This window comes from Podarcis muralis, chromosome 4 (assembly GCF_964188315.1).
Source record: "Podarcis muralis chromosome 4, rPodMur119.hap1.1, whole genome shotgun sequence".
NCBI lineage: Eukaryota > Metazoa > Chordata > Lepidosauria > Squamata > Lacertidae > Podarcis > Podarcis muralis.
The window spans coordinates 9,444,972-9,460,932 of record NC_135658.1 but is presented as its reverse complement, the minus strand read 5'-3'; the positions used below and the strand labels follow the sequence as shown (position 1 = coordinate 9,460,932).

The following is a 15,961-nucleotide window of genomic DNA, read 5'->3' as shown; positions in this document are numbered from 1 at the left end:
TTTTGGAGGAGGAAAACAAGAAAAAAATAATATTCTGAATCCCAGAAGCCAGAACAGCAAGAGGGATCGCTGCGCAGTGAAAGCAGCAATCCCTCTTGCTGGTCTGGCTTCTGGGATAGCTGCGCAGCCTGCATTCGCTCCATAAGACGCACACACATTTCCCCTTACTTTTTCGGAGGGGAAAAGTGAGTCTTATAGAGCAAAAAATACGGTATTTTCTTTTTCTTTTTTCTCAGTAAAAGCACATTACTTCCCCAAATGCATCATGGGAACTGTAGTTTCCCTCACATTCTCAGCAACAAACTACAGTTCCTGGGGTTCTTTGTGGTGTGTCATGTGAGAGATACATACATACATACATATATGTATATATATATTTTCTAATCCACATTTCAAAATATTCATTTAAACAACCTTAAATCACTGACTTCCCTTCTTCTCTTTCCATGGTTCATTTTGCATGCCATACAACCCTGCATATTTTACATGAACTAAACCATTCAGTATTCCATTGTTACATCCATCCAACACTGTTGAATTCATCTTAATGCTACTAGCATTTTTAAATGAACACAATTTCACCCATATCTTCAGTAAACATTTTCCAGCCTTCTTTAAATGTACATTCTTCTTGTTCTCTTATTCTATCCGTTAAATCTGCAAGCTGCCTGTATTCCATCAGTTTAAGTTGCCATTCTTCTTTGGTTGGGACCTCGCTCGTTTTCCATTTTGGGGCTAGCAAAACACGGACTGCAGTAGCAGAGCAAGAGAATTTCTAGAGAACTGAGGACCGATTTGCACAGTCATTGTGCTACCACAAGCTTTCTTTTTCTTTTTCAGGCACCCTGAAGTCTCCTACCCCTCGGAGTCTGCTTCAGCCACAGTTATTGCCTGGTACACTAGAATCGTAGTATCATAGAACTGTAGAGCTGGAAGGGACCCCAAATTTCATCTAGTCCAAGCCCCTGCAATGCAGGAATCCCACCCACGGCCATCATTGGGTGGGCTCGAACCGCCAACCTGTTGCGATATTCCGTTCAACCTTAAGAACAGAGGTGTGGAATTGTTGTGTGTCACATGGAGAAGAAGAGTTTGAATTTGATATCCCGCCTTTCACTCCCTTTAAGGAGTCTCAAAGCAGCTAACATTCTCCTTTCCCTTCCTCCCCCACAACAAACACTCTGTGAGGTGAGTGGGGCTGAGAGACTTCAGAGAAGTGTGACTGGCCCAAGGTCACCCAGCAGCTGCATGTGGAGGAGCGGGGAAGCGAACCCGGTTCACTAGATTATGAGTCCACTGCTCTTATCCACTACACCATGCTGGCTCATGCCTGTTTACACTCCAGCACAGCTTGCTGGGAACTTCCATTTGTGTATAGTTTTTGCTTTTGCCGTCTTGCTTTGGACACGAAGGAGGTCGGGCATGTTTTCCTTTTGTCCTGATGTATGCTGAATAAGGGACGCGGGTGGCACTGTGGGTTAACCACAGAGCCTAGGACTTGCTGATCAGAAGGTCGGCGGTTCGAATCCCCGCGATGGGGTGAGCTCCCGTTGCTCGGTCCCTGCTCCTGCCAACCTAGCAGTTCGAAAGCACGTCAAAGTGCAAGTAGATAAATAGGTACCGCTCCGGTGGGAAGGTAAACAGCATTTCCGTGCGCTGCTCTGGTTCGCCAGAAGCGGCTTAGTCATGCTGGCCACATGACCCAGAAGCTGTACGCTGGTTCCCTCGGCCAATAAAGCGAGAATAGTGCCACAACCCCAGAGTCGGCCATGACTGGACCTAACGGTCAGGGGTCCCTTTACCTTTTACCTTTTAAATATGCTCACACAACTTCTCCTGCTACTTCTGTTGTGTAGCATTTACTCCGCTGAGTAGTGTGCCCCAGCTTCTGTAGTTCGGGTCGCGGATGTTGCACCAAGGACTGGAGATCGCCCGGCACACCGGCCGGTGGGCTAGAGCCAGCTGGGGGCCTGCCAATTGTCCCCGTTTCCTTGGTTGCATGCCAATACAACCATCTGGTTAATAGCCAATGCACTGCCCCATTGTGCCACAACCGCCATTCAGAGAGCTCACCCCAGAGATTGTTTAATGGTTTTCTGACCGTAGGGGGACAGCTCCTCTCCGCCCCGAATTAAAATCAGAAGCACACTTTGCTCTAGCCGCAGAAAAGGTTGGTGTTTAGATAGTGTGGGAGTTTGAGCTGCCCGCTTGCTGTAAGGAAACTTCCTGTTCCTGGCAAGAAAGGGGACCATTGGCTACCTGAGGTGGTGAGTCAGAAATGAAAAGGATGCTTAAAATAACCTTTGTAGACATCAGAGAGAACTTGTTGACTTGCCATTTATAAACTCTATTTTTGGAACGAAGCCCAGTGCCTTTAATGAGAACTTGCCGAACAAAGGACAGATAAGAGGACTGAATTATATCCAATTATATCCAATATAATTGGATAGAATATATAAAAAATAGAAAATTGTCCAGTAGCACCTTAAAGGTAAAGGGACCCCTGACCATTAGGTCCAGTCGTGTCCGACTCTGGGGTTGCGGCGCTCATCTCGCTTTATTGGCCGAGGGAGCCAGCGTACAGCTTCCGGGTCATGTGGCCAGCATGACTAAGCCGCTTCTGGTGAACCAGAGCAGCGCACAGAAATGCCGTTTACCTTCCCACTGGAGTGGTACCTATTTATCTACTTGCATTTTGACATGGTTTTGAACTGCTAGGTTGGCAGGAGCAGGGACTGAGCAATGGGAGCTCACCCCGTCACAGGGATTTGAACCGCCGACCTTCTGATCGGCAAGCCCTAGGCTCTGTGGTTTAGACCACAGTGCCACCCGCATCCACGTAGCACCTTAGAGACCAACTAAGTTTTTTCTGGGTATAAGCTTTCATGTGCATGCACACTTCTTCAGATTTTTTTTATATATTTTGACTGCATCAGACCAACATGGCTACCTACCGGACAGATAATAATATGGGGGACTGGACGCCTCCTGTGTGTTAACAATATAAAAACTTTGCTACAGAAGATGTGAGCCACAGAAACAACGACTGATCAGACTGAGAATAAGGATGGATAATGTTAGTTTTGAATTGGAAAAGTAGCCAAAAATGCAGAGACATGAATGAGGATGATTATGTCTAGACATCTGGAACATGGGAAGTCCCTCCCAAAAATCTTTATAATTGGAATATATAATTGGTATTGTTATTATTGTAATTGACTGATTTGATTTAATTTGTCATTAATTGGAAGATTGTTGTTGAAAATGAATAAAAATTTAACAAAAAAATAACCTTTGTAAAAAATTTAAAAAACCATCTATCATAAAGACACTGCAGTCTCCCTTCTGCCTCATTCCTGAAAGTAAAACAGGGACCCTGGGCAAGCGTCAGGAACCCCAGAAATCTCGCACCACTCAGAGATTCGGGTGGCAATAGGAGACGGCATTTTACCCAGTCAAACGATTGAATCTATGGGGCTCAGTCAAAACTTATTTGCAATGGCTCTCCAGGGTTTCAGAGCAGGATCTTGCTGATCTGCTGCAAACCACCGCAAGATCTGCTCAGGGATCGCATTTCCCCATCTATGCTCGCTCTACCTCCTCCATCTATAGAGCTGGCATCTTGACAGATGCCACAGTTCCACAACGGTATGAAATCAATCTTTTAGCGTTGCAGCTGCTACACTTCGGAACTCCCTGCCTATTGAAATCAAGCAGGTATAATCTTCCTGGTGCCAGCTAAAAACATTTTAGTTTAAGCAAGCCTGCCCACACATGTAGCAGTTGCACGTGTCGCTAATTCGTTTTTAGTTTATTGCAATTGTAACGGTTTCAGCTGCGTTTTATTGACAATTCCCAAGTTTTGCTTTGCAAAACCTCTCCGGGGTTTTATGACAACCGAGCAGTGTATAAATGTTGTTGAATCAATGAACTTTAAAACCAATAAATGCCATCGGGTCCTGATTTACATTTTGCCCAACTCCGGGAGCAGATTCCAGGGTTAGATGGGGAGACTCTCCTTTATTTCCCATTAAGACATTTCCCTTTTGGGCACTGATTTCTTGGAACAAGCTAGAGGGGAGGGTGGCTGAGTTAGATAACCTAACAGCTTCCCCTTGTCTTATTTCTAAGAATCTCCCTCTGCCTGGAGCTCATTTATCCGCAACAACATCAGGCGCTCTCAGATCTCAGTGGCCGATGACTGGCTTCCCTTGCCCATCTTCCTGATTAATGAGACTTTTACAGATCAAAGAGACTTTTACAGAGCCCAGGCTGTGAGCTTTCGTGCCTAGACCATCACCACGGCTGTTTGCTTTTCCTTACAGAGTCATTTCAGTGAGAGCAGGATGAGGAGGGAATTTTCTCTGGTTTTGCAATGTCCCCAGGCTGGAACATCTGGTTTCATGCTTGGATACCCTTCTTCTCCACCAGTGTCTCCAGTGGAGTCTGGTCCAGTGGGGCAAATGGGACTCAGCCTTCCCTCCACCAACTGAATTGTATAATTGTTGAGTTGGATGGGAACCCCAAGCGCCATCCAGCCCAACCCCACACACAATGCAGGAATCCCAGCTAAGGAATCCCCTGAGCATCTAACCTCTGTTCAGAAAGCTGCAAGGAAGGAGAACCATAGCTGTCAACCGTCCCTTATTTGGCGGGAAAGTCCCTTATCCCAGTGCCGTGTCCCGCTGCTGTCCCTTATTGATGATGTCCCTTAAATTTCACGGGTTTCAAAGGAAGCAGCTCCTCTCCCTCCCTCCCTCCCTGCCGGCCAGGGAGGAGGGAGGCTCCAACTGTGTTGCTTGGCTGCGTTGCTCACCCAATAAGGAGTCTAAGAACGACTGGGGGGTGGAGCTTGCATGCCTTGTGCCGATCAAATCGGCCACGTTGCCTGGGGACTCGCCTTTGCTCAGCGCTTCCCAGCGGAGAGGTGACGGTGACGGTGGTTTTCCTTGCTGCATCCCCTTTGCCGGGTTGCTGCGCTGTGGGAACCACCACTTGAGGCTTCATTAGGCTGCTGGCTGGGCTTTCTGCCTTTGGCTCGGAGGGGCTCAGAAGTTGAACATACCTGTGCTTGGAAAATCTCTTATTTTGGCTGCTGGTCCCTTATTTTGAAATCTGCAAGTTGACAGCTATGAGGAGAACCCATCACTTAGGCTAAAGGGCTGGAAAAATCAACAACTAAATCACCTGAAAAGAACACTCCCAGTGCAGAGGCGGATGGGGAAAGAGCTCTACTTAAGAGACCGGTTGGAAGAGGAAGGCTTTCAGCACGCGCCGAAAAGACAACACAGATGGCACCTGCCTAATATTCATGGGGAGGGGAGTTCCAAAGGGTAGACGCCACTGTCGGGAGCTCAGCCTACACTCGAGTAGGACCCTGGCAGAGACACATGCCCAACTGGCATGTTCCCTCCCTCCTGGTTGATCGTTCAGGAGCTTCAAAAGCTTTTTTCTGCCTGAACATGACAGCGACTGATGCCAACAGACACTGGCACACTTAGGGATCTGCAGAGTCTTCACAGCTTTGCATAACAGACCTCAGCAACTCAGCATTTTGGCTAATCTACTTTATTTACATATAAACACACACGGAGCACTGCAACATGGCTCCCTCTCTCTAGCATCAGACAGCAAAGAGAGAAAGAACAAAGGACAATAGTCCCATTTCATGGAACACAGTAACACAAACATCCTGTCTCTGTCACTTCCCACTCTGTGGAGTCAAAACATATACCATCATGTGATAGACAACAATCCCATGACTGCAATCACGGAGGAGGAATTCTAACAGCCACCGCACTAAAGGCCTGGTTCCTATATTGTGTGGAACTAGGGCTGAGTTAACCATTAACCATTCAGCAAAATAAGCATGTGCTTAGGGCATCAAGGGAAGGGGGGCATCACAAAAAAATTCCATTCCCAGATTTACCATGGGCCACATGTGCTGCTGAGCAAACACAAGCATTATTACAGCCCTTATAGAAGAAAGAAGCCTCCACCAAAGAAGTAAACAAGATTGGTAAAATATATTATTGAACTATGCAGCATAATTCAGTTATTTGAAACCCAAGAAAGAGCACCTTTTTTTAATGAAACGGGGGAAAATGTTAAAAAACCAGAAGCTTTTCTATTAGGAATTACAGGTAACGGCATTCCAAAGGAACAGAAGGGACTTGTTATGTATGTGACAACAGCCACACGGATGCTACTAGCCCAGAGATGGAAAGAAGAAAGAGGAATGGCAAACTGATGGACTAATAATAATAATAATAATAATAATAATAATAATAATAATAATAATTTATTTATACCCCGCCTATCTGGCTGGGTTTCCCCAGCCACTCTGGGCGGCTTCCAACAAAACACTAAAATAGAGTAACCTATTAAACATTAAAAGCTTCCCTAAACAGGGCTGCCTTCAGATGTCTTCTAAACGTTTGGTAGTTATTTTTCTCTTTGACATCTGATGGGAGGGCGTTCCACAGGGCGGGTGCCACCACCAAGAAGGCCCTCTGCCTGGTTCCCTGTAACTTCGTCGCTGGACCTCAGTGTCTGGGCAGAATGATGGAGGTGGAGACGCTCCTTCAGGTCTACAGGACCGAGGTCGTTTAGGGATTTAAAGGTCAGCACTAACACTTTGAATTGTAATAGGCCGAATTGACTAGGCCGAAATGGCAAAGCTGAGTGGAAAGCTCAGGAACCAAGAGGACAAAAACTTTTTTAAAGAATGGGAAAGAAATTATAACTTATTTAAGAGACCACTGCAAGCAGATGAAAACATAAGCAGGATTTTAATCACACTTGTAACAAATACCATGGATGATATAAATGGGTACAAAATATAGATTATGGAATAATACGCAGTTGTAAATGTTGACAATAGGACCCCTGGAGGGGATGTGGAAAAGTCTCGAGATTCGGAGAAAACTGAATTTGGATTGTTATAAATTCTTATTTGTAAAATCAAATAAAAAGGATTTCTTAAAAAAAGAACACCAGTTGCTGGAAACCACAGGAGGGGAGGGTGCTCTTGCGTTCGAATCCTGCTTGGGGTCTTCCCAAAGGCATCTGGTCATGAGCCTGATCCAACAGTGATCTTCATGTTCTACTTGGGAGTAGGCCTTCCCAACAAAAACAACTGTGGAGTAAGCACCATCGCCTGAGCACATCCATTAAACAGTGGACGTTTCTCTTTAATGATTAGCCAGCCCTGTTTACCCTCCTTTGCCAGAGAGGAGGCCTCCCATCCCTCGCCCAACTCCTGGTTGCCATGGTACCGGCCCTCGCATCCTAAGAAGAGCCTGGAGGCCTTACATAACGCTCTCCAGGTTGTTATACAAGGTAATCTTGCTTAATGGCTCTTCGGAGTGTGTTGTTTGACTAAGGCAACAGGGCAGAGGAGGTGAGAAGGCAGTAGGATCCTTGTCATTGGACAGCAAGTTTGTTTGTACGCCGCCCCCCTCCGCTGTCAGACAGAGATTACTCTTGGGCCACTGAAATTGGGAAAGTGCACGACACCTGAGGTGCTTCCAAGTGTCTCTATTTTCCAGGGACGTCCTGGATTTACAGAAACCGTGCCGGTTTCTGATTTGATCCCCAAATGTCCCGCTTTTCCTTAGGAGAGTGGTTTTGAACCAGTGTGCCATGGGACCCTGAAGAGTCTTGAAAGATGGTCAGGGGTGCCGTCCTTAGCTGTCCCATAGCTGTCAACTTACAGATTTGAAAATAAGGGACCAGCAGCCTTGAAAACAAGGTATCAGCAGCCAAAATAAGGGATTTTCAGAGCACAGGTATGTTCAACTTCTGAGCCCCTCCGAGCCAAAGGCAGAAAGCCCAGCCAGCAGCCAAACGAAGCCTCAAGCGGTGGTTCCCACAGCGCAGCAACCCGGCAAAGGGGATGCAGCAAGGAAAAACACCGTCACCTCTCCGCTGGGAAGCGCTGAGCAAAGGCGAGTCTCCAGGCAAGGCGGCTGATTTGAACGGATTCCATGCAAGCTCCACCCCCCAGTTGTTCTTAGACTCCTTATTGGGTGAGCAACGCAGCCAAGCAACACAGTTGGAGCCTCCCTCCTCCCTGGCCGGCAGGGAGGGAGGGAGAGGAGCTGCTTCCTTTGAAACCCGGGAAATTTAAGGGACATCATCAATAAGGGACAGCAGCGGGACACGGTGCTGGGATAAGGGAGTTTCCCACCAAATAAGGGACAGTTGACAGCTATGGTCTGGCCTCCATCCCTCTTTCCTTTCTTCTCTCCCTCTTCTGATGTCCTCTCGTGCCTCTGCCTACCAAAGCCTTGTGTGGTTGTTTCTTGCTGGCCAGGCGGTGCTGGTTGCCAGGAGCTGAAGCGGCTTCAGGGTAAGCAAGCAAGTGGGTGAAGGAGCCCAGCTCTTGCTGTTGGGAATGGATGGGCAAGTGGGACGCCAGGCAGGCCTTTGGCCAAGTGAAATATTCTCGGCCACCTTATCCTGGCTGCAGTCAGAGGTGGGGATTATTGTGTTTGTGTCTCCTGGCTGTACTGCTGTAACCCGTCCTGGAACTTTAGGTGAAGGGAGGGGAGAGTTCTTCCTGATGTTTCATCAGAATCCCCTTCCTTGTATCTCTCTCTCTCTCGCTCTCTCTTTTTAAAACCTTTTTTATTAAGTTTAACATTGCAAATTTAAATTCAACCATTAAACATCAACATCACCATTTAGGATTCCTTGAATCATTTGACTCCCCTTTGCCCTTCCATGGTTACTGTGATGGTCCTAGGGGTTGCTCGTGCGTAAGCCGGTGCCCACACCTGGCTGGGTTGCCTGAGTGAACCTTTCCTGTCCGGACAGCCACTCACCCGTGTCTGTCTCAATCGCTGGCAGAATCCGTCAGTGGGCGCTTCTTAAACTTCTTCCAGCAAAGAAGTTCTTTGACGCCCAGTCTCCTCCTACTTTCCCTGCGCGGAAGCCTTCTGCGCAAGGAGGGCGTAGGCAGCGGAGGACCCTTCCTCCCCCCGCTGGTCCCCGGCAAGGAGTCATGTGACTCCCTCTCAGATTCCCCCATCTGGCCCCCTTCTCCACTGGAGCTAAGCTGATTCCCTTCCCCAGAAGATGAGCTGCCTCTCTCAATCCCGGGACGCTCTCTGGGATCCCTCTGGAGCTTGCTCTCTCCCTCCGGCACTGATGGCAGTTCCCAGACAGTTACCATTATCAATCTTTTTTCAACTGCTTCACTTATTTTCTCTATTTTTTTTTCAATAATCCTTTCCCCCCCCCCCCCTTGGTTTATTTTAAACACATTACAAGCGTTATTCAAATCCTGCCAAAGTTTTTAGTTCTCTATTAAATACATTATAATTTCCCCCCTATTCCTTCTTAAAATTCTTCTCTTCTGGTTTCTGATTCTCCAGGTCATTCTCGCCATTTCGGCATAGTCCATCATCTTCTTCAATAATTCCTCTCTAGTTGGGACTTTATCTTCTTTACATCTCTGGGCCAGTAGCATCCGTGCTGCTATGGTTGCGTACATAAATAGTTGTTTTCTCTCTCTTTTAAAAAACTTTTTATTACAACACATAAACACACACTCATAAAACTAAACATAAAATTAATAATACGCAACCAAAAACCAAACAAAAAACAAAGAAATACAAATAAAACATAGTAACATACGGAAACTTACACAGATCAAATAGTCAACAATCTATCTATCTAAAAAATATTTCAGTTCTTCTTCTCTTCCAATTGACTTCCTTCATCCTCAACACGGTTTTCTTTTTATCTCTCCTTAGTTCTTTATCACCCCATTTTCTTTCTGTTTTTAGCTTTTAGACCATAATTTATTTTGCAGAAGTTAATCAAAACAAGTCCAAGTAGTAATTTGAGGGCACTGTTTTTAAGGTATTCTCTATATTTTCCCCATTCTTTTTTTTTGAAATTTTTGCTCGGGCTGACCCCTAATGACTTCTGTCCATCTAGCCAATTCAATAAAGTCAAATAATTTATCTTGCCAATCTCTTTTTGATGGTATTCCCCCCCCCCCCCCAATTTTTGGCAATTAGTGTTCTTGCAGCCCCTGTAGCATAAAGGAATATTTTCTTATTTTCTCTGGCTATAAACAGTCAGTCCGATGGTGCTTCTCTCCAGAGCTGCAGAAAACCGGCTGGCTCCATCTTCTGTGTGACAGTCCTTCCGATATCCCATCTCCTTTGTGTGTCTCTTCTTTCTCTCTGCCCCTGGGTCTTGGAGCGCCACTTCCTGGATTAACACTGGCAAAAGGTGGGTGGGCAGGGAGCCCAGGTCCCATCATCCCTTCACCTCTTTATCCCCAGACACACTCCCTCGTTTGTGCCGCAGAGATATTATGGGAAGATTAGAGGGCTCTGGTTAATCTCTCGGGAGTGACTAAGCCTCAGGTAAGAAACCTTCAACACACAGCTCCACACCGGGAGGGTGGCAAGGAAATCCAGCTCTTGCCTCTGGAATTGGCAGGCACCTGATTGGCGCTTCGAGAGCTGATGGAAGAACCACACGTCCGAAAGAAAATGACAGCTCCAGGTTGAAATATACTCGGAGTCGAGAGTGGATTTCATGCTCTTTATTCAGCTCATAGTGGTGAGGAGGAATGGAAGTTCCCCCACAATGTCTGCTTTATATACATTATTTACACAATGGGTGCCACGTGATTGGCTAATTCCGGGATTCTCCTGTAGGCCAATCAGGTTGCGGATTCACTTCCACCTGGAGCTGGATTGGGTGGCTCCTGTGGACCAATCAGACTGCTGCATTATGAATCCTGTTGTTCTAGGGCCAGTCAGACTGCTGCATTCTGAATCCTATTGTTCTAGGACCAATCAGACTGCTGCATTCTGAATCCTATTGTTCTAGGACCAATACAGACTGCTGCATTTTGGATCCTATTCAACTCAGTACATAACACGAGTATTTCTTCAGGAAGCGGAGACCCACCGGTGTGATGGATTCAGTGCTCTGCGTTAGCCTGAGCTGTAGTCTGGACTACGGACGCTGAGCTCCTGTGTTCTGATTCGATACACGATGTCCAATCACAGAACATTTCAGGATTCGGGCCTCTGCCATTGGCCCTTGAACTCTTGAGTCATGATTCGCAGTTTGGAAGTTTAGACAGCCAATCACGTTGGGAGTGGGAGTGGCCTGGGCTTTCAGGAAAGTATATAAGCAGTTGCTTTGCCCCTGTTTCCCAGTTATGTAGCTCAATCAAGGTTCTTGCTGTTATCGCTGTGTCTTGCCTCGTAGGAATCCACCTACACTTCAGCAGCAACCCAAAATAAGAAGCTAATGGAGGGGGAGAGGGAAGAATAGGGGTGACCATAGCCAACCTCTGCGAGTTCCACCTTCCCACGCCAAGGGAGGGTTTGTAGGAGACTGGACGGACCTTGTAGCCATTCCCGTGGCTCCTGATTCGATGGATTAAGCCAGAGGGCACGATGGGACATGTCTGGAGCAGCACAGGAAGACTGCCCTGAAACCATTTTCAGTCCCAAACTGACCAAATGTTTTCTCTGCAAGGAGGAAGGAGGTGGGGGAGACTCCCCACTGTCTTTTTGTTCACAAATCCTGTCTTAATGGTATGTCTCTGTATGAATAGGGTGAGCCTCTGACCTGGACTCAGGAACTAAGTATTTGTCATTAAAAAAGACTGGCCAGGCTCCCCAGGTAATCCAGTCAAGTGACCGTTAACAGGTAACCTGGCAGACAGGGTAAAAACAACGCACTCAGATTTCTGTTATAGACCGCCTCTTCTGTGATGTAGGTATCTGGGGGTGGTCTTGGACTCCCAAGGAGGGCAATTTAAAATGTCTATATAAGGGTGGACACACCTTTGTTCTGGGTCCTCCTCCTTCTCCTGTGTGTGAAGGGGACACCCTGTCGCAACAGTTCAATAAAGATCAGGCTTACTAGCTGCTTTGCTTCTCAATATTCTCTGGTTGGCCTCTGTTATTTTCTCCTACCGATGGAGAACCTGCAAAGGACTCTATAAGGGCTCTTGTGTCCCCCATAAGGGAATAAGGGCAGATTTACGTTTATTACAGGCACCTCAAAAGATTTGGTAAGTCCTTCAAGGCTTTGTGTTTGATCTCCCAACTTCACACACGCACCCCATATAGTTGGCCCTTCACATGGATTTGGACCCAAATTCACCCACGAGCATCACTCTCAGCCTCAGCACCTTCACTAAGAAGAGTTTGCGATCAGCTTGAATGTGCTATAGAGATTCACGTGAAACCACGCAAGATTTGCTCGATATCAACACTTTCCAGAGAAGTAAAGATGAAAGCAAAAGATAATAGCCCTGAGATCCACAATCAAGCTCATCGAAGCTGAATGTTGGAAGATTCAGAGCAGATGAAAGAAAGTCCTTCTTCACGCAGCACAGAGTTAAACTGTGGAACTCCCTGCCTCATGAGGCAGCAATTGGTACTGGCTTTTGTTGTTTAGTGGTTTAGTCATGTCCGACACTTCATGACCCCATGGACCAGAGCACGCCAGGCACTCCTGTCTTCCACTGCCTCCCGCAGTTTGGTCAGACTCATGTTCATAGCTTCGAGAACACTGTCCCACCATCTCGTCCTCTGTCGTCCCCTTCTCCTTGGGCCCTCCATCTTTCCCAACATCAGGGTCTTTTCCAGGGAGTCTTCTCTTCTCATGAGGTGGCCAAAGTCTTGGAGCCTCAGCTTCACGATCTGTCCTTCCAGTGAGCACTCAGGGCTAATTTCCTTCAGAATGGATCCGTTTGATCTTCTTGCAGTCCATGGGACTCTCAAGTGTCTCCTCCAGCACCATCATTCAAAAGCATCAATTTTTCGGCGATCAGCCTTCTTTATGGTCCAGCTCTCCCTTCCCTACATCACTACTGGGAAAACCAGAGCTTTAACTAGACGGACCTTTGTTGGCAAGGTGATATCTCTGCTTTTTAAGATGCTTTTTAAGATGGAGTTTTCCAAGAAAACTCCATGGACAAAGACAACAGGTACCGGCTTAGATGGCTGTAAAAAGGAGAGAGCGATCAATGGCTCCTGGCCACAATGACTCTGCTTTGCCTCCACAGCTGGAGTCAGCTGAATATCAGTTGCTGGAAACCGCAGCTGGGGAGAGGGCTCTTGGGTTCGAATCCTACTTGCTGGTTTCTCAAAGGCAACTGTTTGAGCCACTGTGAGAGCAGGATGCTGGCCTAGATGGGCCACGAGTCTGGTCCCAAGTCACAAGGTGGTTTGATTGGTCTCAACTAGGGCCAGGGCCTTTTCAGTACTGGCCCCGACTTGGTGGAACACTCTGTCACAAGAGACTAGGGCCCTGCGGGACTTGACATCTTTCCGCAGGGCCTGCAAGACAGAGCTGTTCCGCCTGGCCTTTGGTTTGGACTCAGTCTGACCCTTATGTTTCCCTCCCCTTATGGTCTTGACCTATGGGCTACTTTAAAATGAGGTTGCATTTTAAATTGCATTTTAACCTGTATTTTAAATTGGTTCCCCCTCCCCAATTATGCTTTTACTGTGATTTTATTGGGTTTTAGCCGCCCGGCTCTGGCCAGGGAGGGCAGGGTATAAATAAAAATTATTATTATTATTATTATTATTATTATTATTATTATTATTATTCTCATGCTCTTATCAGCTGAGCTGGTCAGCTGACTCCCAGCTCAATTCCACTCCGGCTAACCTAACTGCACCTCCGATATCTCCCAATCTACTATACAGTGAGGGGGGAAAGTATTTGATCCCCTGCTAAATTTGCCCGTTTGCACTCTGACAAAGAAATGACCCATCCATAATTTTAATGGTAGGTTTATTGTAGCTGTGAGAGACAGAATAACAACAGGAAAACCCCCAGAAACCCAGAATATTCAACACAGGCTGCAGGCTCCCACAAACATTGTGTAGTTTAATAGTAATCTCTAGAGCGCTTTGCATCCTTCCCTGCTGCTGTGATCCTTCTCAAAGCTCCCTTATTAACAGCTCTCCATCTTTTTCCAGCATTTTACAGGGGAAAGGTCTTTGGCGTTTCAGACTGACATGGACGTTCCTTGGAGCCAAGACTGGTTGTGGGGCGCCACCTGCTGGACAAGTGTCACATGGCAGATTTCATGCAGGCTCAATATTTAGGGAGGGGGGGATGGGGGGAGATGACATTTTCCAGATGTTGGATTCCAGCCGCGCCCCCAGCCAGCATGCCCAATGGTCAGGGATGGTGAGAGTTGTAGTCCAACATCAGCTAGGGAATAACAGCCTCTCCAACAATCACGGATGGCCAGACCAGTTGCAATAGCTCACTTGGAAGAGCGTGAGATTCTTTACCTCGAGGTTGTGGGTTCGAGCCCCACATTGGGCAAAAGATTGGGCATTGCAGGGCGTTGGACTAGATGACCCTTCTGGTCCCCTCTAGTCTTATGAAATACATTTTTCGTTGAATGTGCAGTTTATCTCATATATATATGAAAGACAAGAGTGTCTGGCATGCTCTGGTCCATGGGGTCACAGAGAGTCGGACACAACTAAACAACAACAACAACAACAATGCAAAGAGATTCAACCATTTCACCCTCTGCAATTTTCCTAAGGACTGAGGGCTGTCGGAAGGGAGGAGGGGCAAAGAGATCTCCCTCTCAGAGCTCTCGTAACCTGAAAAACGCAACCTGAAGCGTCTGTAACCCGAGGTATGACTGTAATTCCCCAAAGGAAAGCTTCTGGTTTCTTTGTTGTTGTTGTTGTTGCTGTTGCTGTTGTTGTTTAGTCGTTTAGTCGTGTCCGCCTCTTCGTGACCCCATGGACCAGAGCACGCCAGGCACTCCTGTCTTCCACTGCCTCCCGCAGTTTGGTCAAACTCATGCTGGTAACCTCGAAAACACTATCCAACCATCTCATCCTCTGTCGCCCCCTTCTCCTTGTGCCCTCCATCTTTCCCAGCATCAGTGTCTTCTCCAGGGAGTCTTCTCTTCTCATGAGGTGGCCAAAGTACTGGAGCCTCAGCTTCAGGATCTGTCCTTCCAGTGAGCACTCAGGGCTGATTTCCTTAAGAATGGATGCGTTTGATCTTCTTGCAGTCCATGGGACTCTCAAGAGTCTCCTCCAGCACCATAATTCAAAAGCATCCATTCTTCGGCGATCAGCCTTCTTTATGGTCCAGCTCTCACTTCCATACATCACTACTGGGAAAACCATGGCTTTAACTATATGGACCTTTGTTGGCAAGGTGACGTCTCTACTTCTCAAGATGCTGTCTAGGCCTGTCATTGCCCTTCTCCCAAGAAGCAGGCGTCTTTTAATTTCGTGGCTGCTGTTTGGTTTCTTTACAAAGGTTATTTTAAACACCCTCCACAAAATCTTCCACACTTACCGTGGCAGGGAAATAGTCCTTCATGTATCTCCAGGCTGCCCAGTTCCGAATGAGGTGGATTCTCCTCCCACCTTTGGTTGGCGTGTCCCAATCGCAGGCCCACCAGGCCGCGTACAGAGCGCTGACCAGCCAGAAGCGGGTGAAGAGGAGGCCAACGAAGATCGCGATGCAGCATTGCGCTACGAAAGGAAAGCATGTTGGTCAGGAGGAGGAAAGGGTGTCCTCAGAACAGGGCCCAGGCAGGAGGGCATTTACCCCAGGAAGATGAAGGTAGTTATATTCAGCAGGGATTTTCCATACATCATCATCATCATCATCATCATCATCATCATCATCATCATCATCATTTATTTATACCCCGCCCATGTGGCTGGGTTTCCCCAGCCACTCTGGGTGGCTCCCAACAATATTAAAAACACAATCAAACATCAAACATTAAAAACTTCCCTAAACAGGGTTGCCTTCAGATGTCTTCTACAAGTTAGATACAGTGGTACCTCAGGTTAAGTACTTAATTCGTTCCGGAGGTCCGTACTTAACCTGAAACTGTTCTTAACCTGAAGCACCACTTTAGCTAATGGGGCCTCCTGCTGCCACTGTGCCGCCGGAGCACGATTTC

The 15,961-nt window shown here is 47.0% G+C and overlaps 1 protein-coding gene across 1 annotated transcript in view; it reads right to left on the bottom strand.

Moving 5' to 3' along the window:
- Positions 1-15,961, bottom strand: part of MOGAT2 (monoacylglycerol O-acyltransferase 2) — a 37,790-nt gene that overhangs the window by 10,798 nt on the left and 11,031 nt on the right. Inside the window, exon 2 of the mRNA XM_028725882.2 lies at positions 15,343-15,521. Coding sequence (XP_028581715.2) covers positions 15,343-15,521 — 179 coding nt within the window. The remainder of the gene's footprint in view (positions 1-15,342; positions 15,522-15,961) is intronic.